General features: G+C 45.0%; 3 protein-coding genes across 7 annotated transcripts in view; 2 read left to right on the top strand and 1 right to left on the bottom strand.

Annotated features, from left to right (window-relative positions):
* The window catches only part of LOC135401709 (protein dispatched homolog 1-like), a 52,688-nt gene extending 46,364 nt beyond the window's left edge, over window positions 1-6,324 (top strand). For 2 of the 3 annotated variants that reach the window (XM_064634244.1, XM_064634246.1), the window contains exons 11-12: window positions 239-1,108; window positions 1,955-2,656. In XM_064634244.1, coding sequence (XP_064490314.1) covers window positions 239-1,108; window positions 1,955-2,620 — 1,536 coding nt within the window. In that variant the 3' untranslated portion in view covers window positions 2,621-2,656. Of the gene's footprint in view, window positions 1-238; window positions 1,109-1,954; window positions 2,657-5,150 lie in introns of those variants that run through there. The other variant, XM_064634245.1, reaches the window with a different exon arrangement.
* On the bottom strand, window positions 5,990-16,231 carry LOC135401712 (protein kinase C-like 3). The gene is made up of 17 exons (XM_064634256.1): window positions 16,143-16,231; window positions 15,655-15,776; window positions 15,478-15,587; window positions 15,228-15,399; window positions 14,904-15,116; window positions 14,450-14,566; window positions 14,102-14,203; window positions 13,033-13,335; window positions 11,523-11,690; window positions 10,756-10,853; window positions 10,567-10,700; window positions 9,618-9,703; window positions 8,887-8,962; window positions 8,441-8,569; window positions 7,773-7,852; window positions 7,617-7,711; window positions 5,990-6,972 (listed from the first exon to the last, which is right to left on the bottom strand). The coding sequence occupies exons 3-17, from the start codon at window positions 15,489-15,491 to the stop codon at window positions 6,912-6,914; spliced, it is 1,848 nt and encodes a 615-aa protein (XP_064490326.1). The 5' UTR covers window positions 15,492-15,587; window positions 15,655-15,776; window positions 16,143-16,231; the 3' UTR covers window positions 5,990-6,911.
* LOC135401710 (WD repeat-containing and planar cell polarity effector protein fritz homolog) overlaps window positions 15,772-23,489 on the top strand; it is a 43,969-nt gene continuing 36,251 nt past the window's right edge. For 2 of the 3 annotated variants that reach the window (XM_064634248.1, XM_064634247.1), the window contains exons 1-12: window positions 15,773-16,126; window positions 16,212-16,256; window positions 16,324-16,368; window positions 16,515-16,585; window positions 16,668-16,727; window positions 17,517-17,637; window positions 18,349-18,548; window positions 18,661-18,761; window positions 19,647-19,709; window positions 19,808-19,907; window positions 20,014-20,050; window positions 20,128-20,198. In XM_064634248.1, the coding sequence (XP_064490318.1) occupies window positions 16,066-16,126; window positions 16,212-16,256; window positions 16,324-16,368; window positions 16,515-16,585; window positions 16,668-16,727; window positions 17,517-17,637; window positions 18,349-18,548; window positions 18,661-18,761; window positions 19,647-19,709; window positions 19,808-19,907; window positions 20,014-20,050; window positions 20,128-20,198 (975 nt within the window). In that variant the 5' untranslated portion in view covers window positions 15,773-16,065. Of the gene's footprint in view, window positions 16,127-16,211; window positions 16,257-16,323; window positions 16,369-16,514; window positions 16,586-16,667; window positions 16,728-17,516; window positions 17,638-18,348; window positions 18,549-18,660; window positions 18,762-19,646; window positions 19,710-19,807; window positions 19,908-20,013; window positions 20,051-20,127; window positions 20,199-23,489 lie in introns of all 3 variants that reach the window. The other variant, XM_064634249.1, reaches the window with a different exon arrangement.

Genomic DNA, 23,489 nt, shown 5'->3' on the forward strand with positions numbered 1-23,489 from the left:
CTTTTAATCACCCTTTCTGTCTTCCATTTTATGAACGACTCGAGCTATTCTGTTACATAGTGTACGTAACGTAACCTCGTAACATCTGAAATATGGCAGTCATCGAAAAAGCCAGACTGTGGTGTGCTAACCACTACTTTACGCTGGCTCTGCTCTCCTACGTTACTTTACTTTGATGTTACCTTACTTTACGTTACAGTTACTTTCCATCATTGTAACGGCCCTCATTTCTTCTCAGGACCCATTCCACAAGCTCCCCATACGCATCGTCTGGGGTGTGCTTCCCATCGACACTGGAAACTACCTGGACCCTTTCGACCGAGGGACGCTCGTGTTAGACCCCACGTTTGAACCTGCCCTCCCAGAATCTCAGGAATGGTTGCTCTCCTTCTGCAAGCGTCTCCGCAACCAGAGCTTCTACCGGCCGACCCACCACGCGGCCCTCTACTCGAGCTGCATCATTGAGACGTTCAAGTCCTGGATGGAACGTCGCTGCGTCGACAGCTTCAAACAGGTCGACCGCTCGCCCTGCTGCGAGTCCTCCCGCTTTCCGTACAGCGAAGCGATCTTCAACCTCTGCCTCCGCCGCGCAATCACCAACCTTCACCATACTCCGGGCTACTACTTTGTACCCGGGGTGGCCGGACCGCGTTTCCTCCGGAGCGGCCAGGTCGGTGCGGTGGTCATAGAGTACGACAGTGTTTACACTTACTCCAACTCTCACGCCGAGATGCACAAGTTTCGGACCGAAGTGGAAAACTGGGTGAGTAAGGAGACGAAGGGGGCGCCACCTGGGATGCGCAACGGGTGGTTCACGAGCGAGCTCGAGTTCTACGACCTGCAGAGCAGCCTGTCGCGCGGAACGCTCGTGGCAATGGGCGTCGCCGTTAGCGTGTCGTTCGTAGCCCTCCTGATGACGACACTGAACTTGCTCATCAGCCTGTACGCTATCATCACCATCGCATTCATCATCTTCACGACGGTTGGTTCCTTGGTGCTGCTTGGTTGGAAGTTGAACGTGTTGGAGAGCATCACGGTGTCCGTGGCGATTGGGCTCGCTGTAGATTTCACAATCCACTATGGTGTGGCATACAGACTGTCGTCACAGGTAAGCGGGCCTTTTCTTCCAACCTTTGTTGTAGTAATTTTTGTTCAAAGTACAGGGTGTTTACTATGAAACTGTTTCTGTGGTACGGGTTATTTACCTACCCAGCAAACCATTAATATCCCAGGTGCATCCCTAGAAGGTCTGGACAACCATAGGATATCTATGGGATGTCCTACAATGACATTTGCGTTTTGGGTACCTTCCGGTGGTCGGCAAATTTTTCTCTACATATATGTATTCCTGTGTCCAATTCTTTACTGAGAACAGGAGGTACTTAGAGCTTCGACAGATTTCTTGCACTAATGGATTACCTTAATGAAGCACGCTGCACGAAGTTACTTTTAATGCATTTTTTCTCTGCAACCACTCTAAGGGATGGACTGGTATCATGTGGTCAACTCCTCACAGTGTGGTATCTGATCCAGTATAAAGAAACAACGTGGGACACGTTAATTATGTCGATTTTCTTTCCCGCGTTGCCGAGCAAAGTTAATCAAAATCACCTTCATTGCGTTGCAGTGAAGTGTGCTGCATGTGGCTAGGGGCCTGCCAACAGCTTTCCTTCGATGTATTTGACAGCAAAAACTGTTTGCATCATACAACTGCTGGAATGCATGTATTCAACGTGCATTGTGTAAGAACGACTGCACTGTTTTATAGAATACATCCTGTAGACACCCAATTTGGATATTGAAAACTTAACTCAAAATATGCATGCATCCTGTACAGAATGCATTCAGGTATCACAATATATTGACATTAATCTGTTTCACGTACAAACAGCCATTGTAAATGGGATTCTTTTTGGGAACCCTGAGTGAATATCAGTTCCTCCTCTCACAACAGGAGGATCGCGAATCTTCCGTCATCCAGTCTCTGTCACGCATCGGAAGCCCAGTTGCCATGGCCGCATTCACCACATTCCTCGCCGGAGCTCTCATGTTTCCTTCCGTCGTGCTCGCCTACCTCCAAGTGGGCACGTTTCTCATGCTCGTCACTGGAGTATCCTGGACTTACTCCACCTTTTTCTTCCAATCCCTCCTGAGCCTGGCCGGACCACAGCGGGGCCACCTCCAGCTCGATTATCCTTCCTTCCGTTGCTGCGAGACGGCGCCACCGCCCGTGGACAAGACCATTTACGCCTTGTCTGAATCCACGCTGTCCACGTCGAGTGCCAGCTGCCCGGCCGCACAGATCCCGCTGAGCGAGAGCCACGAGCTCGAGCCCCTGACGCTGAGCGCGGCACTCAACGGTGGCGCGCCGAAACGTATCGCCAGCAAGAAGAAGCCTCGTCAGCGCTCGGGAAGTCTTTCGGCAGCCATGTCGCGAGCGAGGGATCCCTGCAGGGTGGGAAACCGGAAGGTCAGCCTTCCGGTGGTCAGCGTCACCTTCCACGGTGATCCCAGTCCCAGGCACGTGTCGGGGGCGACCAGCTCTTCCACCATTGTCTGTGGCTGCGAGGAGGACGTGAGGGACACGCCACCCCCCATGAGGGATGATCCTGTCTTATAGGGTAGTGTTTTCTATAGGAATAAAGTACAGTCCAGAGTACAGTCGTCATTGGGCCACAGGAGCGGGGGAGGTCGCTGTCATTCTGTGTCCAGTACTCTCGAGATGCTCCCCATTTACTCTGCTAGTCGTCATCTTGCTTTTTGTTGGTCTCCGCTGTTCTGGTATTTCCTTACTGCACACCATTGCCACTCTATGGCTAGTCTCCCTCACAACATGCCATATCGACCACAGTTTTGTGAAAGTTTTACCTAATAGCCATTTTAAATTGCAGATTGAGTACAATACGAAATGCGCTCCTTTTGGCACGTAAAGTGCCATACTTGATAAACTGCAATGTTCTCTCAATCTATTTTCGGATTATTCCTCCCTATCAGTGTCAAGCTGTAACGGGTTGGTGCTTTTCAAATACTGCCAATTGCCAACAACATTGCTTTGTCTCATTGTTTTCCATTTTCTTGTCTTTGAGTAAAAATTTAATTTGAAATAATTTCTTTTTGAAATCCTAGTTGCTTTATCAGACAGCTAAACTATGTGTAAGACGCGTCATTTTTTTTCAACATCTCGAAGGTTGCAAGGAGAACGGAAAAGACTAGAATATAGAACCTCAGGACACACTGTACATATATAGATGATGTCGCTCAGGCGGCCAAATGACGACGTGTCTTTGATAGCATGAGCTCCGCGGCTCAAAGAAGTTGTGTGTAGGGGCCCACCCGAGATCAGAGACGAGAATGCCCAAGAGATTCCTGCGTTTCTTCTCAAACTGTACTAATGCAAGTTATCACTTGACATGGAGGTTATGCTGTAGTGTCTTTATGTTGAATAATCTGATGTGTAGATGGTGCTTTGTTCATTCTCATCATAATGTGTGAAGCAATTTTTGTACATAAGGTTGAAAGTGTGTTTTAACCATTCTGTTTTGTTTGTATTAAATCGTGGAGCCTGTTGCATGACCGAGGTTGTAAAAGAACCGAGCGAAATTCCCACGAGTGCAACATAAATACCTCCGGGATGCATGGCAGTTTTCTCGACATTCCAGCATTTTAACATCAACGCTGTTTGAGATCACGTATGTTCTAATTTATGTTATTTATGGTATAATGATTATGGTATAGAAAGCAATTGAATGGTCCAAACCTTCAAAAATTCGATTTGACAGACAGTGCGAGAACGCGTCTTGTTCAGATCGAAATCTCTTGCGTACTTTTACCTCTTTAGCAATTGTACCGTAAATTATTGTGCTTTTACTGTTCCATAAAGGTAGGCTGGACAAGTTTAAATTTACCGTATTTTCCGGTGTATAATGTGCCTCGATGCATATTGTGGACTACGCTATTGTGGCTACGCATATTGTGGCGCTATATTAGTGCATGGAAACTAAACACTCATTAAAAACTAAAAAATCATTAGTGTGCACAGTAATCTAAGCTCGTGCGTAGTGTACTTTTTTGTTACAACCATCAAGGATGACATGTTTATTCGAAGAGACAAAGTCTTTGTCTCCTTGACATTCTTAATTGTCTCATTCGTTCTCAACTGCGCTAGCTTTCTGAGGTTCTAGCGTTCAGGGTCTCAGACACCTTGTTGTCTCCCCATTCTTGGACACTTTTGGCCAGTGCGTCGCAGCTGTCTGCTTGTCGACACCATTCATTTCGCCCCCCCCATATTTCCCAAACGTGGCCCTTACAAAAACTATTTATGCTTACGTCACACGCACACCAGTAGATAACATGCACTGCCAATTAGCGACACTTTTTACGATGCATAACGAGCCTGTTATACGCTGGAAAATACGGTCAGAATGTTGAGAGTCGCGGCAAGCTTGAATTGACAAGTTTTAATGAAACCTTCTGTTTTCCTCTTGCATCACTTACGAAGGCTATCTCAAAAATTGGTACGCGCCCAACGTACAACTTACATATACGGCTGGACTCTTTCTTTTATTTATTTTTTGTTCCGGTTGAAGGTGTTGATAACAGTTCAACGTACAGCACATGACTGGTTACAGTTGAAGGTAGACTGCACCACACCAATTCTCCCATCCACGCTGCTGTTGATTCCGCATGTTCACGAAATACCCTGTAAACCCACACCCCTGACAACTGCAACAAATGCGTGCAAAATGTAGATACTGACTGCATGGTTGTGTGCAAGGAGAAATGACAAGAAATGTACAAACATCATTGATGCTCACTGTTTGTATTGCACCTATTTTTCTCATTGTTTCGGAACACATAATGTGCTAAAAAAGAACACCACCACTCGTTACGGAGTAGAGCACATTATTTTAGTTGACAGTAGTGTTACATATGTAGAACGTATGCATAGACTTTCACCTAAGCTTCAAGGAAGCATTTCCATTGTAAGACAAAGTGTCTGATCCAAATATTGGTCTCCAACCACATCAGTTTGAGTAAGACCCTTGCATGGTCCAACTGGTTGGAACCCTGCTGTACAGAGATCTCTTCGTTGCACACATTTAATTGTGCATCTAGATGGTGAACGTGTATTGCACCTCGTTACGTTGCAGGCGGGTTTCACTGCATTCTGCCAAAGAACTGTTCAAGTTGTCGAACACCTACAACCATTGCATAAAGCCTGTCACCATCATCAGGATTCGCCACGTATTATTGTCACGTGTAGATATCTGAAGGACATGCACTCGCTGCACCAAATGCCCATTTCAAGTTTCCTATAATTGGAGAATCAAACTGGATCTTGTTGCCAGTTCTTGACTCAGAAATGGATGTCGTAGAATATCAAATAGCCATTATTTGGAACTAGATTCCATTTCAATGCTTTAAAGCGAGGCCTTTTGAAAACTACTTTTCTTTCTAAATTTTTTTTTTTTTTAATCAGTTAACAAAAAATTGCTGGTCAAACACTGAACCTGTCACAGTTACCCACAATTTTTTGTCCAACACTGCCTATTTTTACTCCTGTGCACACTTCACCCAGTACTTCTGGTCAAGAGAACAGTAGAGCCTGTCCATCTTCGTCTTGTTTGAAGTACACATGGTGTGTTACTGTCCACTGGAATCCAGCAGAGCATCACTATTTAATTTCTAAACGTGCACGTTAAAAATAACATCATTCGTTGCAAACCACCTTTCTGGCCTAACCAGACAGACAGAAAAGACCACAAAGAGGTTGCTGAAACTGGCATCGATGCACCTCGGTGCATGCCCTAGCTAGCATTGTGTGCAACATGTGACTGTTTACTTGTGCCACTCCGGTACATGCACCCTAGGGTTCAAAAACTGCTAACAGCCACTAGAGTAGAGAGAGCAGTAGTAGGTGCGTATGTACACCATTCATTTTATCCATTGTTTGCCAGCTACCGACGGTAGTCTTTCATACGTAAACAGGTGCCATAGTTAACGCTTTATTCATGACCACAGTACCGTCTGTAACAGGGGTTGTTGCTGTATTTATGGTTGTCTGTGATATGTTCCACGGATTGGAGGCTTAGAACTGCCTTTCGGGTACAACCGCTCACTGGACTCAGCTTGGTGCCATTGAAAATTTCCATTGTGGTTCTCGTACCCCACGGGCAGAATGCACGAGAAGCGACGAATAATGTGAACCGTTTTTCAGTTTGCTCAAGTTGCACAGTGTACAGAAATTAGAATGTACCAATGTAGTTGTAGGCTTTGCTACTTGAACAAGTGTTACCTGTTGTCGAAATAAAGAGCAAAGATACAAGTAAAGACTGCTTTCCCGAGGTTGATTTGCTTTCACTGCATTTCAACAGACCCTACTGCCAACTACTGGACTGTCTTGTCTGACGCATACCTATCAGAAACAAAGCTTTACAAAATGAACGAAAGGTATAGCGCTAAAAGGTACAACGAAAATAGCGCTGCACAGCGGCTATTTTTGTTCCATGTGGCTTTTGTGACGTTGTCTTCACTGCGGAAGTAGTTCTGATATGAAGAAGCATTCTTTACAGGGATGAAGAACAGCTCTAGCACTATAGCTTCATTGCCAAAGTGATTGAATATGGATGTTTGCAATCTTTTAGTATTACACCTGCACTCCTACAGCATTTCATGCTTCTATGCAAATTTGTTACCTAACCCAGATTAGTGTTCTTACCAGACACTCCCCTTTACAAGTGCGTGTATGTATCGTCGCGTGATCTTCGCTAAAATTGCACTGATGCTCATTACATGAAACGCGAAGGCACTTCTCAGTGGAATAAGGCAGTTTCAGGACACCAGTCTTAAATTGCGGCACAATGCGAGCAAATAATGCCGTAAAAGGGTGCGCCGTGTGGATCAGCAGTGACCTAGACAAATCCGACGCGAACACGACCTCTTGGGGCGTTTCGGGTGGTCAGTTTCTTCTTCCTGAAATGGGAGTAATCGTTAGGGCATGGGCATTTGAGAGCATGTTCAGGCCATCAAAAATATAATATGCCGGATAACCAGTCCCAGGTTTTTGAGACGCCACAAGCTTTTCAATTTGACTGGATGAACAGTAATACACAAAACTGGTGCTGAAATTTGATTTGACAGCTAATATAGTCTGTATGAATCAGCGTCACTAGAAGAAACAAAACAAACAGAAACAGAAGAAGAAACGTAACGTAAAAAGAAACACGGTGCATGCCAGTGGGGATGACTGTTCCTAATGACTAACGTGAGCTCCTTTTGTTAGAGCACAGTTTCTCAAAACGAGTTTCTTTTCAAAACTTTTCTCAAAACGAGAAAAGTTTTTGAAGGCCGCAACTCTCAGTTACGGCTCGACCTTGAACTGTGAGCCTATACTTTGTTTTCATCAATGCCACCACTCAGAAGGGCAGGAGGACTATCGTGCGGGTATCAGGGCGGGTACTCTATCCCCCGCTAAACCTGACCAAAAACTAGGCACGTTCCAGAGCCCTTTCGCGATCCCCCCCCCCCGAATCAGTCACGACCCCCAGTTTCGGAAGCACTGGCCTGTATGTATATACTATTGTCATTTTACCGTACTTCACTGGTCGACCACTTACTTTCCGAAGGCCTCCCAATCAACGCCCTTGAAGTAAGGATGCTTCATGAGCTCGAAAAACCCTGTGGAGCGACAACCGATGCGTAGTCGTGGCCTCTGTTGAGGTGACATAGTTCGTTGTCTTTCAGATAACCTCTTTTGACAACGAGATGCTTACCTCGACAAGGAGATCAGAGATGAGGCTCTTTGCTGTGTCGTGAAGATGAGTTGGTAGAATGATGGGCACAACTTCCGCATCTAAGAAGTTGACAATTTCAGTATCTTGTACTACATATCTCCTACTCATAACTACTTTTGGGGCGTACGCCATTTTTGTGGCAGTTGTGAACTGCATAAAGCCACAAGGTGGCAGTGGTGGTGGTGCTTCTGGAAGAGCTCCTAGTTGTCGGCCTCACAGAGGTGGACAATGACTAACGCTCTAGGAGAATATGGCGTACGCCCCCCATTTCCAGCCAACCAGGGGGAAGAGCAATGTCACTCTGAATGATGGTTCATTTTTAAGAGTGTGCTCTTGCAGCTTTTTCATAAGAAATCTGTGTCAAAAAGGGAAAAACAACACCCTGTATATTGTAACACGTGGTAATGAAGGTACATTAGCAATTCTCATGGCCAACTGGGCCGTGTGGTTCACTCGGTAGCACGTCCGCCTTCTGATCCGAAGGTTGGACACATTACCAAATGATCCACTGAGTCGATCCAGCAACAACTAGCCACCATGCGGTGAACTGAAGGGCTCCCAGCAGGATGAAAATATCTGCATAGGTGGTCAATTACAAGCGCAGGCATATGCAGGGCACTATTTCCCGAAACAGAAGTGATGCTTACATTGATACATATATGCCCTGTCCACCCAGTGATCCAGGTTAGTCTTGGCCGAGTAGATGGACATGGGCGTATGGCGGACGTACATTACGTAGATCAGAATCCCCAGCGACCAGTAGTCTGAGGCCTTGTCTACGAGACAAAATCAATCATTAAACAAAAAACAAAACAAAAAAGAAGAAAGAACAGGAAAATTATCTTGGCAAAGTGCCAATTCAGCCAACAATACGGGCACTGTTAGCACTGTGCACTCAGCACAGCTATTCGGCATCTCGTGTCTGTCTAAAATGTGAGAAACACTCTCATTTTCCACCCAATATCACCAGATGTTACCCCTGTTTTCTCGTGGACGTCACCATATTGAAAGCGTAGCACAGTCTCGCCTAGTTGGGTTCTGCCGCTATGCTAAACCTATTTGAGTCTTGAGAATATGGCAAGAGAAGACTTACCGTACACTTCCATTCGTAGTACTTCAGGTGCCATATAGGGAATGGAGCCCACACGGCTGCTCGATGACTTGCCAGCCTGAAAGTTGCATAGAATTGCATAGAATAATAAGCAAAAGGATTTTGCTTATTGAGGCAGTCATTTCTTCCAGAGACATATGCCAGGAATATCAAGAATGCTGCAAACAACCAAATCATTTGCGTCTCGCCCAACATGAATCACGCACCAGTCTGGTGCATTAAAAGAGAGTGAAGTAATATTTGGTCAAAACATTAGAATGGATATTACGAGCGAGACATCTAATCGTAACACACTGCTGCACGGGAGGGATCGCTGTTGCTCCCAGACATAGTACGCCCTCTATTCATGGTCTGTGACGCGAGCTGTACGTGCATCTTGTTCACGTGTCCGCTTTGCGCTTGGCAGCTATGCTACACTTATATTTCTTACGTGAAAACACCATGCAATAATCAAACGGAAGCAGATTTTGTTCTAGGGTACTCCTTTAACCAATTAGATCACATGGGACGAAGCACGAGGCGTGGACTCATTGGTATTGTTTGAGGCACCATTATGAGGTGCTGTATGCTGCAATGCCGGCCCTGCGACTCCTCCTTCCAGGAGTGAACCCCCCCCAAACCTCAGCTCCCACAAATTATCCATACTCCTCTCTGGACTACTGTCATGATGATGAGGTAGATGTCCCTGGCCGTAATGCAAACAGGGCACTTACGGAGCAAAACCCAAAATCGAACAGTCGTGCAGTTCCATGCATGTCCACCAGGATGTTATGCGGTGACAAGTTGCGGAACATCAAGTCTGGAATCACGAAAATGAATCAATCGAAGTTGAATGAACCATGAATCCAACGATGAAAGATGAAAGTCACTGAAAAGGTTAGCCAGCTGTAGGGATCGAACCCACATCTACTGGATTGCCGGTCCAGGGCTCTACCAATTGAGCTAAGCTAACACGCCTCTCCAGCGACTTTCAGGGTGCGTCATCTGAAGGGACGACAAACCAGCCACTCACTCTCACTCACCCTCCTTTCACTCTTACATTTTTGCTCACTCATACACACATTCATACGACGGAAATCGACGCAAGCGGCACCTGTTGAACAAGAGATAAACTGATGTTCTGAGGCTGGAACAACACACAAGGGACAGATACAAACAAAGCCTCAAATTGCCTAAGATCGTTGATTTCTTAGGCAATTTGAGGCTTTGTTTTTATCTGCCCCTTGTGTGTTGTTCCAGCCTCAGAACATCAGTTTATCTCATGAATCCAAGTTGTGCGCCTTGCAACGTGGCATCTAATCCCAGGCAGTCGTGTGGGGATAAACGCACTGCGTTCTCACTTTAACACTCGTGGAGGCTAGGCTCTCGAAAATGCCACCGTAATTTGCTTTCAGTGAAAAGGGGCAATCTTGCTTTTCGATTTTCATGCGTTTTACAGGCCTCCGGGAGAATTCTGATCGGGGATCTGAGATTGCTGTATCGATGTCTCGTTTACATGTACTTCAATGGGTCAGCTGACGAGAACCAGCAATTTGATCGTAACATCGAAGTTATCGTTATATCGAAGATCGGAATAAACGGGCTCGGCTGCATGTACTATCAGTCCTCTTAATAGCGCAGCAGAGTCTCTGCGTGCGCCATAACCAAAGATGTGAGGCATACCCCTGTCATGGATGTACTTGATGGCGTAAGTGATCTGGGACATCAACTTGACAATGACGTCGTCCCTCAGGGCGCCCTCATCCAGAAGGCTCTGCAGTGTGCAGCCCTCGTAATATTCTGCTACAAAGCAGTAGCTGGAACACGATTTTTGTCATTACGTAATTAGAATGCCATTAGACGATCGCGTACCATCGTGAAGTCGAGAAGAAACTCTTGAGGCCCACGATGAACTGGCACGACGACACGGCGTCCCATGTCTTGCGCTCTCTAGCAATGGCGCGACCTCTCTACGGAACAAAGTTATTTTTTTAACGCACGCGAAAATAAATTAACCTCGACTCTATCGCAACTCAAGTACCATAATTTCACGTGCGTAAGCCACACCACAGATATGCCGCAGAGTGCCAGTGGAAAAAAAATATCGCGCATAAGCTGCGGCTAATACGCACGAAATTACCGTAGTATATTTAGGGCCTGACTTTTTCGGGTTTTATTTTTGGCCAAATTTGGGGGGTAAATATCGGGTGATATTTTTCGTTCGAAAATTCGGGTGTATTCGGGTTAAATCCCGTTACGGCATATTCTGTCGTCAGGAATTCGGGTGATTTTTTTTGTTTAATAAAAATTTGTCTTAACATGGAACTAATGTTTAGCAATGTTATCAAACTTTATTTTAATGCATGCTTATGAGTGTGCCACGCGACCCGGATGTTTTCAGGTAGATTCGGGTTAAACCCGAATTTTACAGATTTCGTTCGGGGGGTAAATATCGGGCGGATACGGGTTTAACCCTAAAAAGTCAGGCCCTAAGTATATTGTGATAGCCCATAGAGTAGAGTAGAAGCTGTGGGCTGTTTGTAGCATATGCACCTTTTTCTTTTTCATTGGACCTTTACCCAGCATGCCCAACGTTATCATTTCCAAACGCCCTCTGTGTGGTTAGCGGGTATTCTTACAGAGAATAATTTCCATCGCTTCTTCCACACGATCTTAAGGATGGCCCATTCCCCGGAGAATGTATGACGTGCGCTGCAGACCAGGTCGTCCTTGCGGTTTCGAATTATGTCGATGACGACGATCTTTGAGAATGACCACTCGAGCACGTTATGGCTCCGCGGCATCTCCTGCAAATGTTTAAGTGTGTACGTGGGAAAATGAGAGAGTATACATGAGAACGAAGCATGCAAACTGTGTACTTTAGCGGTGCGGTGAGGATTACACCACGGCGTTTGGCGTTCGAATACTGAAATGACCACTGAAAATGCCAGGGGGTATCGCATTTAAAGGGACGGTCGCATCCAGAAACCCATCTATGAAACAGATACCGCTATGTTTGGCATTGGCTGACAATCTACTTGGCTAATGTTTTCATCCATATGTCGGCACAGTTCCCTTAGAAGTCGGCCCAGGACGCACATTCCCCCAGGGCGTGAGTCGTGACGTTGCCCACATACGTTAGGCCGACAACGGCAAGCCCTATCACCACCACCACCACCATCCGTAAAGAGCTTAGATATTAAATAAACAAATAAGATCAGCGCTGCTTCCGCAGCTGCAGAGGCTCCGCCGGAGCGACATCACTCCCTAAGCAGGGGAGTGAGAGGTCGGCGCTCAGAAGCTCGATCTGTGAGGCGAGTGCACTATTTTCACGAGCGACCTCGGAGCTCCAGGGGGGGACCATGGCCCCCCTTTGCTCTCCTCTCAGTATGCCCATGGCTGTTGTCATGCATTCCATCAAATAACAGTCAAACTATGCCACTATTTCACATGGGGTTTTTCGATACCGTGGGTCAGCGATCCATAAATGACACTGGATCATTTTGAAATCGACTGGAACAGACGCGATCGTCCCTTTAAAGGGGAAGGTAGAAGTAAGGTGTTCTTTCTGTCTGTGTGTTGAGTGCTGCTTTCAAGTACGACGAAGGTAGAGGTGTCGGAATTTCGGTTGTGTCCAGACCGAGGATAAAAATATTCACTAATTAAGAATATTACTGGGAAGAATGTCTCGCACCCTGGTTCATAGTAGGGTTGCCACCCGGCCGGTATTTAACCAGCCGGCTGCCCATTGAAAGTTGCCAGTATTTTACCGCACAGAAGGTGTTCCATAGAGAACTTTCGGCGAATTTGGTGAACGCACCGGAGGAATTTGGAAAGGGCCAAGCTCCGCCGTGGTAGTACTTCCCCTTGTTTCCGAGTCTTGTTTTCAGTGTATACTGTAACACCAATATTGAACTTACTTATTACAGGGGGGGAGATCTTTAGCTTAGGGGATGTTGCCAAAGGAAAGGACTATGCCAGCTGCTGTGACCCATCCGCACTGGCTACGGACCTTTCAGTGGAGCTACTGTTTGCCTCACACAGTGACATAGTCCCCATTCAGCCTCGGACGAACGGACGTGTACTCGTAGGTCATACATGTGCTACAGATGTGCTACAGATTCACGTAGGAAACTATCTTGCACAAACCAGTAAATGCTGCACGAACGAGACACTTCTCCAAGCAGACCTGGAGCTCGTTCTGCTGGCTCTGCCTCCTTTTTCTTCCTCCGCAGGAAGACTCTGAGTCAACATTGATCCCGAGACAGGTGACGCCACGGGTGTTGCGCCTCGACCACGCCATAGGCGCGACAGCAGTTTCTTCTTCTTGGCTAGAGACAGCATAGAATCTTTTATGTCAAACTGTTCTCTGGGTGCTGCCGATTCCATCTCTCTGGCTTCGTCAGATACTAGGCTTATGACGACATTGGGCAAAGAAATCCCGTAGCGACCCTACGCAAGAAAAAGGACCACACTGAAGATGATGAAGATTAAGTTGAGAGACAGGTTTGAAAACATCCTTCTGTGGAAAATGTCTTCGACATAAAAGAGTGCCAGTTCTAGACAGCAGAGTGCCTTCTGCTTCATCTTGCAGAAAAGTTCCTTGGCTTTTATAGTTCTTTTACTTTTCCCGATACACATGTTTCACCATCTCATTACCCTGCCACTCTGGACGATATCTCATACTTAGACCCTGATGTTTTAGGGTTAAACCCGATTTTTCCCCGAATTTGCACCCCGAATTGAGGTTCACCTGTCTAGGGTTAAACCCGATTTCTACCTGCAAAACTGCACCTAGGCTAGGCACCTCCAGGCATCGACATACTAGTTTCTCACAAAATATGCGACTGCCCCTTACTTCTGGCACTCTGGATAAACGGTACAGTGAACGTTTATTCTACAATAATGCCCGAATTCTCAGAACTCAGTCTGATGGTGATTTTTCTGCCCGAATTTGCATGAATTTTCGACATCAATTTATTGACCCGATTTCTACCCCCCCCCCGAATTCGGAAATATATGAAACCCGAAAACTTCAGGGTCTACTCATACTCTGAATCCCGCCTACAATGCCGTCACAATTGTATACGTACCCCACATTGTATGTTTGCTAAATATGATAGAAAATTACTAATTTTGATAAATAAACCCCTTAAAAGTCAGCTCGATAAATTACGGTCACCCCAACTCTTGACCTAAGGTGCGAATGGCAACTCACGTCTCGTCTTCCTTTATCCCATTTGAGAAGAGATCCTTGTTCTCCAGCTGGCCTTGGCACAGCCTTCTGGACACTGATCACTTTGGCACAGTCTGCGGCCTCCTGCATTTGTAATGGCAGCTCTCGTGCACAATTGCAAACATGTGTACAACCCTTTCTCATTTTTAGAAATTATCCTATGGCAGTGCTTCCCAAACTCCGCTACCCTGAGACCCATCAGAAAGATATTCCACCGTGATCCGTGACCACCGTGACCACCCGCTGAACCTGTCCAGAACCCCCGGGGGGTTGCGACCCGCCAGTTTCGGAAACACTGTCCTACGGGAACTATAGCGCATGAGAGCACACCTTGATGACGAAGTCAACTAGACGCTGAGCGGCTTCCCGTAGAACTGGGTCCTGCTTTTGCCTGTCAATATCGGACTGCTCCTCGGTGGTCCGTGGCCTCCGTTCCAGTAAAGACTCCTTTATGAGCAAAGTATATGCTTTAAACAAGTTCTCCAACATATTGCACTTCACGATTTTTTATTTTTTTAGATTTTTATTTGTGATTTTTTTATTTTTTAGATTTTTATTTGTGATTTTTTATTTTTTAGATTTTTATTTGCGATTTTTATATATTTTTTAGATTTTTATATATTTTTTAGATTTTTATTCGTGATTTGTTATTTATTTTTATTCTCCGTCCTCGTCCTACCCAGTACTGGGGTTTTTTAATTTTTCTAATTGAAACATGTACCAACCAGCCCAAACACTTGCTCTGTTATATGCACCAAGAGCAGAAATAACGAGAATTCCTTACCGTTCTCATGGGAGGTTCCCGCTTTATAGTACGCAATCTTTGATTGTCTACAAAGGAGAGTTCGCCTGGTGGCGTCCCCTCGGTGTCAGTGGGACCGCCGAATGGAATGGAAGGAGACGTCCAGCGTTCTTCATCGTCTCCTGTAGACGGTTGTGATTTGTGGACAGGGTGACCGATTCGGCGAGGGGATGCCTCCGCCCCTATTGTCTCATCCTAAAGAGATCAGGCCCCCCCCCTATCATGTCAAGGTCAAATCGCCCCTGCCGGATACGTGTACCTAATGAATAAATAATTTAGAATTCACGAATAAATAATTTTACTCGCCTTTCGCAGGGGAGGAGGTGGCAACATTGACCGAGTTGGAGTTGGCGGACCTGGTGGTGTGTTTTGCGGTGCTCCTGGCGCTTCTTGTCGCCTAGCGCCGTCTTCGGAGACGCTCGATTGTGAATGTTGACCATGCTGTTCGTACAGTAACTTCGAAATAGAAACCTTTTGTCTGTGTGCAAGAGTCAACACACATTTAGAATTTGATGTTACATCGAGGTAAAGCAATTTTGATACAAAACACACTTACTTGTCTTTCGACATCTTCAGTGAAGCAGGTGACCCGATAGAATGACAGAACGGGAATTTTTCTTGTCGTTTTCTTCGTTTGCGCGTGCGGTTGCTGCGCTTGTTGGGTGTCTTTTGTGGTTAAAAAAGTGTTCGTTGAGGCGTTTAGAACGGATGTCATTTTGTAAATATACTTAACTCTGGAAACTACAGCTTTCGATTCCCGTCCGGTGTAGACGCCAGAAGGAAGATGGGGAGCGGATCATCAACAAGTGAGGAAGGGAAAGCATCCAACGCCTCTCTCTCTTATATCTCTCTCCGCTGAGTGAGGTGCAAACATAAACAAACATGGCGCCGGTTTAAATTTTGTATGAGCGGTGCTTGAACGGTGTTTGACAAGTTATTAATCGTAACGCCTTGCTTAGCAACTGAATTTCTCCGTATGAGTGTGTATTTCTCCCATTGGCAATCCCTAATTTGCATGCCGCAGTTGATTTACTGGTGTACATCTCGTGTGAACCGCTTCATTAAACTTTCTCAACTCCACGAACTTGTGAACTCCCCGGGTTCACTGTTTAACAGCTACTTGAGAATTGAGAAATAATTCATCATGGTGAGCTTGATGGCGGAACTTCATTTCTGGACTATGAAAGAAGACATATTTATAAAAGGTGAGGAGAATCTTACATGACGACGTCTCTGACGTCTTTCGTTTCTCGGCGAGTTTCGTGCATGACTCGTGGTTTTTCTGGGCAGACTCAGACTTGGGCTGCTTCAAGTTCTACGACAAAGGCGACACAGGTTAGGACATAAGCTAGACATTCACCAGAGTACACCTATGTACACTTACCGTTTTAATCTTCTAAAGATCCGGAGGAGCAGTATGTTGATGCAAAGCAAGAATATGCCAGAGGTAGGACAAAAAGCCCAGTACTGTTTTTTTTGCAACACATTCATGCAGTACAACGTCTGAATTCATATTTTACTTTCTTTTGTTTTATGAGTTTGCTAATGCTGTAGTTAACACACTTGAATACTAAAAAAAAAAACCTCTCAAAGCTCGAGACACCGTCTGGACTCCATCGAACAAAAGACCCGAAAAACTACGGGATACCCTTAAAGAATTTGAGGTATAGTGTGCACTTTCACTTCCGCAGTTAATTCTACTCGTGCGCATACCTGAATGAGTTCTAAACTTATTTATTTCAACAGGAAATACTTGGTGAACAGAGATGTATCGTATCAAGGTGGTTAAACCCAGGATTGCTACAGGTAAACACAAAATTTAGAAATGGAAATGAAGTACATTTGTTATTTATCTGTGCCCGGGCATTCCCACGATAAATGTTCTCCGTTTTTTTCTGCACCGAAACAAATATATCTTGTAAAGCACACAATGAAACTCTCCTTAATGACCCGCAAAATGGCTAAAAATTGTGCAAAATTTTCTGAGGTTCCAGATTTGCCTTTGTAAATTAGGAAAAATTAAAAAGCACTCTCCTATGCACCCTAACTATCATATTTTGCCGTGTTCCTGGGCTGTTGGGCGACCTTTTATCACCTTGAAGTGCAGGCATATTTTTAAGAGGCGAAATGGGAAAAAGTGCACTATATTGAAAATGTAAAGATAAGCAACATGAACATTAAATAATATAAATAAAAAGTTTAGAAAATGAAACTAACCAAACCGGAATACTGTCGTAGCAGACACTGTTGGGAACATTAAGAGGTCAGTATTGTTTATAACTTTGATGTTTGAGCAACGCATTGAAGCAAGTGGCAATCCCTGTATGCACTTTTACCAGTCTCGTACGTTTCCCTGCACATTGTTTAACTGATTGATTTCTTCGTCACAAATATAGCATTTCATCTTGGTATGCTGTATTTTCAGTGGGGTAAAAAAAAAAAAAAGGTTGCCAGTAATGTGTTTCAGTTGCAAAATTTTGATAATTCTCTTTGAGCATTTGGAAAGTACATAAATCCCTCTGCATAATGTGTGTCATTGTGGTGCTTATGTGATGACTAAAAATTCACTTTAGTTTCCTGTTTCACATTTTCCAGCTCCTGTTTCACACTGGTATAGTGATTTCGCTGCACATTGCGGTGCAGACTTGTCAGTTGTACAGGGTAGTCATCGACAGATACCTGGTTGGAAAGCTAGCGTCAGAACACGTTACCAATGGTACACATGTTTCTTCTGTGTTTGTGTGGCTGTGTATCTGAGACCTGCTTAGTTATGTGTCAGCATTGTGCTGTTCAGACAAGGAGAAATGTTGTGATGCTCACACATTAGTACTCCACTGCTTGCATGACAGCGGTGTGCCAAAGTTGAAGTGTGCTTCATAGTACCACTTAGTACTTGTTTTGTACCTGCCACTTAGTACCTTCAAATGTCCTGCATCGCCTTATCAGAAAGTCACTTTCACTCGAATGAATACAAGATAAGGCAGTCATTGTAAAATTGGTAAATTGGGTAAATTGGGCCCCGTTCAAATGAACTGGACATGCACTCATGGTCTCCTGCATTCTTTTTTAATACACACACACATACGGTGGAGGCAGGTGCTCAAATTATGTACACCAGATACTGGCTGCTTCGATTTGTGGATGTCATTGTGGTTAACAAAAAATATGGTAGAGGGTGATCCAGGTTATCCAAGTACTCGGTGAAGCCCTTGACAGGTACTTGGCAATTTCTGTCGGCATAACGTAATAGTTAGCACACTTGACCACTAGTAAAAAAAATGTGAGTTCTCCAGGTTCTCAGACGACAGCCTCGTTCTTAATCGGTGGACGAGATTGTGTTTATCCATGCGTTAGACTCAGCATGGTACTATTACCTTCCGTGCAGCAGAAATGCATTTTTTAACGTGCTGCTTGCTTCCTCATGTAGCAATCGTGGAGAATAACTTCATCCTGGTTGCCTACTCTGAACTGAAGATGACTTACGTCTCGTTCTCGAAATCGTTGCTAACACCAGAGGGAGTGAGAAAGCTGTCATCTCTGGAACCAAAGATTGTGACGTTTGACATTGTGGGTTTACCTGGGAGAAGGTTGCAGAGAAGGTTAAGCATTAACTCTTCTAAAGACTGGGTACGGCATGTTATATTTTTTTACATCAGCTTCATTTTATCTGTGTGTGTGTGCATGCATGCGATTGTGCCGAGTGTTGCCCTTAAAGTACAATACGTGTTTTTCTTTCAAGGTTATGATTTGGTGGTCACCAGGGGATGGGGAGGTGTGGCCTTGGATGCCATCCACGTCCAACCGCGACCGTTCCAACGTGGTTGTTTACGCACTGAATGGGTAAGCATGGTGGTGGCACCCGTTGCTGTTTATTATGCTGGGTATGCGCAGAATTTTCCCCCTATAATTTTTTTTAGACACCACGTTCTGCTGTTGCTCAACAGTGTGAATGTGACAAACTTTCGCTGGCTTGTTGGGTGTGCCCGTGGTGACGTACAGCACAAAAACATTAATTCCTGGTGCTGTATTTGGCTCTGCATCTACGTGTGCAAGTGTGGTGCACCATTATTAAGACTGCGGTTATTCGTGGGCACTATGAAAGTAAAAATTGAATTGAATTGAATCTGTCTAACAGAAGAGGAACACATATCGTAATTTGCCTTATTCTTAATTTCTCTTTATGGTCCAGGGGTGACAGAAAAACTAACTTGCCCCGCAGGCTTTTACGGATGTGATGAGGGATGTGTGAGGAGCACATGCGGCAGAGTGACGTAAAATGGGATGCACAGCCCGGTAGAAGGTATCCCTCTACCATGTGGGAATCTGTCTCGAATCCCACTAATATTCAGTGCTCAACCTGTCCTATCCTGACTCCCAACCCCAGGGAACATAACTCAAACAAAAGACACGTTTGTTTTTATGTGTGCAGAAAGACCAAGCGGGCTCAAGAAACTTAACGTGTCCAAAAACTCATACAAATTGTAGTGCTCGGCACACCAGCAAGTAACCCAAAAGGGTCTGCGAGCAACTTCGAGCTCCCTTTGCACAGATTTGCCGTGGGCATTCGCCTCATTTAAAAATATTTTTTCTGACATATTACGGGGCTTCAGAAAATTTTGGTTAGACACTTAGCTCGATGTATCTTGGCACCGTGTGGAAGTGTCACCACAAAGTTTCATTTTTAAGGCTTTTTTTTTATTTAATTTTACTCGACTTTACTTGCAGGCCAAACGTGGAGCTCTTGACGTATGGGAGGGTGGAAAGAGTGCCGGTTCTTGCAGATTTTAGGTCTGGTTCTTATTCCTGCATTTGCTTCCGACTGGCTTAAACCAGAACACCAATGATAAGCATTGATTACAACCTCTCTTTCTCTCTCTGTGCCTCAGTCGGTATCACCCGAACCAAGTGCTGACTGTTGAGGAAGACACTTCTCGAGGTGGAGGCGTTACAGTCGATATCTGTGTCTACGATATTGCCAGAGGAAAGGTGTGTGTCGCGTCTGAAGCTGCACAATAAATAGTGGAAAATTTATCCAACAAAGGAAGATGTTGAACTAATACCGTGCTGGACTAATCGCACGCTTTATTTGCAGTTTGAAAGGGTATCGATGGTATCTATTTCTTTGCAAGGTATGAACTCTGAAGTGCAGCGATTCGGAATAGAGCCGCGTAAAGATTAATGCTGTTTCTGCCATACATTATTCCAGACCACGTGATTGCATGCCAGTGGAATTCCAGCGAGGACAAGTTGATCCTCCTGTGTAATGATGCTTCTCTGGTGAGTTGTTGTGTAATACGTGCCTGTGTTGTAACCTTCAGACAGTAAAAAATTTGCGAAATAAGGCCACAAATGATCAATTATCAGTTCAGTCACACAGCAAGGATCTTAGTACTGGCTGTAACCAAGTGTGCAAGTCCATCTGTTGAGAAGTGTTTATGCGTCGTAGGTTTGCTACTGCACTTTTGTTTGAGGATACATAGAGCATGGATATTGTCAAAACAAATAAAAACCCTCAGTACAAGGAAAACAAATAAGACGAAGGATGAAACAGTACAAACGCCGGACTGAACTGTCAACCAAATGTTTATTTTTAGGGCAACATCTCCTTTTAAAGGTCATCACACTTTCCCACGATGCCCAGGATTCCTTTCACCTACCTGGAACCCGTTTACTTTTGCGTGAGGAATTTATCTATCTTGTCTGGTAGCCAAACGGATGGTTTACTCATGCACGTTTCACCTGATTTTTTAAAATCTCCCTGACTTCTAGGTAAACAAAATACAGAAACCGACACTGAAGATTTTTGTTTAAGTTTAATTTGTACAAGCTTTCGCGTGGAGGTCCACGCTTCCTCGGGTACAAAGTGAAGTGGTGACACACATAAGTATATATAGTATAGCCATATACAACCATATACATCAGCATAGATGGGTAGAAATCCAGCGAACCGGTAGAGATGTAGGAAGGGAGTTGCCTCAGGACAGAAGCCGCCGATATTTCGAACAGAGACTGTTCTTCTTCTGGGCACCGTCCTCATCATTGGCATGGTATTTAAAGGGTTAGGTGTGACGTGTTTAAAGGTTCATGCGAATTGTGGGTCAACAGCCCGGAGGGAAGAAAGGTCCGTACGGGTTTTTACGGCGGGAGTGAATGGCTGCTTTGTTAGAGTGTGGAGGGGATTATGTGAACGTAGTGATCTAGGCTACAGACCGGTTGCAGAAAAATGGAAGGTTCACGAACACGTGGACGAAACGGGACAACAGGCAAGAATTCGCAAGCATAGCGAAAGATAAGGAGGTTAGTGGTTACGTGGGGAAAATTCCAGAACGAGCAAATTTTTTTTTTTTTTTTTTTTTTTTTTTTTAATATATATTTGTAATACAAAGTTGTGGCATGCAATAAAGAGAGCAGAAAGCAGTGGCCATGCAGAACATAACAGATGATAATGGAGGTAGATGGGAAAAGCATATTTTATTTGTGAAGTGTTTCTAGGGTGCCTTGTGATTTGTTGATACCGGACGGGTGAAGAGCGTTGAACTTGTATATGAGATAAGACTCCCTATCACGTCTGTCACGTGTGGATCTAAACCCGGTTTCTAGAATATATAGTTTAATGTTGTCAAAATTGTGACCAGGAACATTAAAGTGTTCGGCGACTGCTTTGGGGAGTTTGTTGGACGTGTCGGTTCTGTGTCCGGTAAGGCGGTTGTTCATTTGTTGGCCGGTTTCACCAATGTATTGCATAGAGCAGTCGCCGCATTCAATGCAGTATATAACATTGGAGCTTGTGCATGTGAATGCGTGGTTAACGGGGTGGGTGTAATTGCTCGCAGTGCTTTTGATGGAGTTAGCGTGTTGAACGTGCTTGCATGTTTTGCAGCGCGGGAGGTTGCAGGGTCGTGTTCCCGTGTACGGGGCGCTCGTTTTGCTGATTTTGGCATTGACCAAGGAGTCTGCCAGGTTTCTTGCGCGTCGGTATGTCACCTGTATGGGATTTGTGAATATGTTGTTAAGTCGGTCGCTGCTTTGGAGGAGGGGCTCGTGCTTCTGTAGAATGGCTTTGATGTTTGGAAGTGCGTTGGAATATCTTGTGATGAAGCTTATTTGGCACGCGTCGGGATTTTTTCGGTTTTCCAGAACCTCGTTTCGATCGAGTGTGAGTGCCTTGCGACGGAATTCGGTTAGGAGGGAGTCTGGATAGTCCCTTTGGGCAAGTGTACTGCAGAGTTCGTCAAGCTTCTCAGCGTAATCTGTGTCGTTTGAACAAATTCTGCGTAGTCTTACACTCTGCCCATTAGGAATTCCAACCTTACAGTGACGCGGGTGGTGACTCTTGAAGTGAAGGTATTGTTGTTTGTCAGTTGGCTTTTTGTACAGGGTTGTGACGAGGTTGCCGTTGTCTAGTGATATCGTGGTGTCGAGGAAGTTAATTAAGTGAGTTGACTGTTGTGATGTGAACTTTATGTTGCTATGCGCGGTGTTCAGTAGATCTACGAACTTTTGAAATTCATGTTCCCCGTGTTCCCATATTATCAGTATATCATCGATGTATCGAAGGTACACCGTGGGTTTTAATGAGAGGGCGCTGAGAACTTTGTTTTCTAGGAACCCCATGAAGATATTTGCGTATGTGGGTGCAACAGGTGTGCCCATACTTGTACCGTGTACTTGTAGGTAGTATTCACCATTGAACTCGAAGTAGTTCAGTTTAAGAACCAAGTCCATTAGAGCGAGTATGGTTTCCGTGTCTTTTCTGGTGTTTGTAGTAGAAAGGGTATTGCAGAGGGCTGTGATTCCGTCGTTGTGTGGGATGTTAGTATACAGTGATGTCACATCCAGCGTGGCTAGTATTGTGTCCCTACCAAATGTACGAGTGTTGTTTATATCTCTGATTATTCTGAGGAGGTGGGGTGTGTCTTGTACATGCGATGGCAGTGTTGTCGGAATATGGTTTAAATAGTGGTCCAGGAATTTCGAGAGTCTTTCTGTTGGTGTGTTGTTATTAGATACAATTGGCCTGCCGGGGATGTCAGCCGTGTAGAGCTCGTTGGCGTGTACCTTGTGGATTTTGGGCAGTAAATAGAAACGACCTGCGTCTGTGTTTGATGGGGTGAGATATCTGAGGTCATCACGTGTGATGAGCTTTCGTTCGTGGAGGTCCTGTATGGTATGGGTTATTAGCGCCGTGTACTCCTTTGTTGGGTCATGGTCCAGTTTGAGGTAGTGTTGCGTATTGTTGAGTTGCCTATGTGCTTCAGAGATATATTTATCTGTGGGCCAGATGACGATACTCCCACCCTTATCTGCGGGCTTGATAATGATATCATCTCTGTCAGCTAGCGCATTGATGATGTCACGTTGTGTTTTAGTGAGGTTGTGACCACGCGAGCTTTGGGAAATACCGCGAAGGATGTCGTTGCTTACTTGTTTAATGTACAGGTCTAGTGCGGGTTCTCGGCCGTGATTTGGTGTCCAGGTTGATGGTAGTCGGAGGTCGTTGTTGTTTTCTTGTGTTGTATGAGCGAAGAATTCTCTAAGGCGTAGCCGTCTCGCAAAGTCTGATATGTC

Source organism: Ornithodoros turicata, chromosome 7, assembly GCF_037126465.1.
Source record: "Ornithodoros turicata isolate Travis chromosome 7, ASM3712646v1, whole genome shotgun sequence".
Classification (NCBI taxonomy): Eukaryota; Metazoa; Arthropoda; class Arachnida; order Ixodida; family Argasidae; genus Ornithodoros; species Ornithodoros turicata.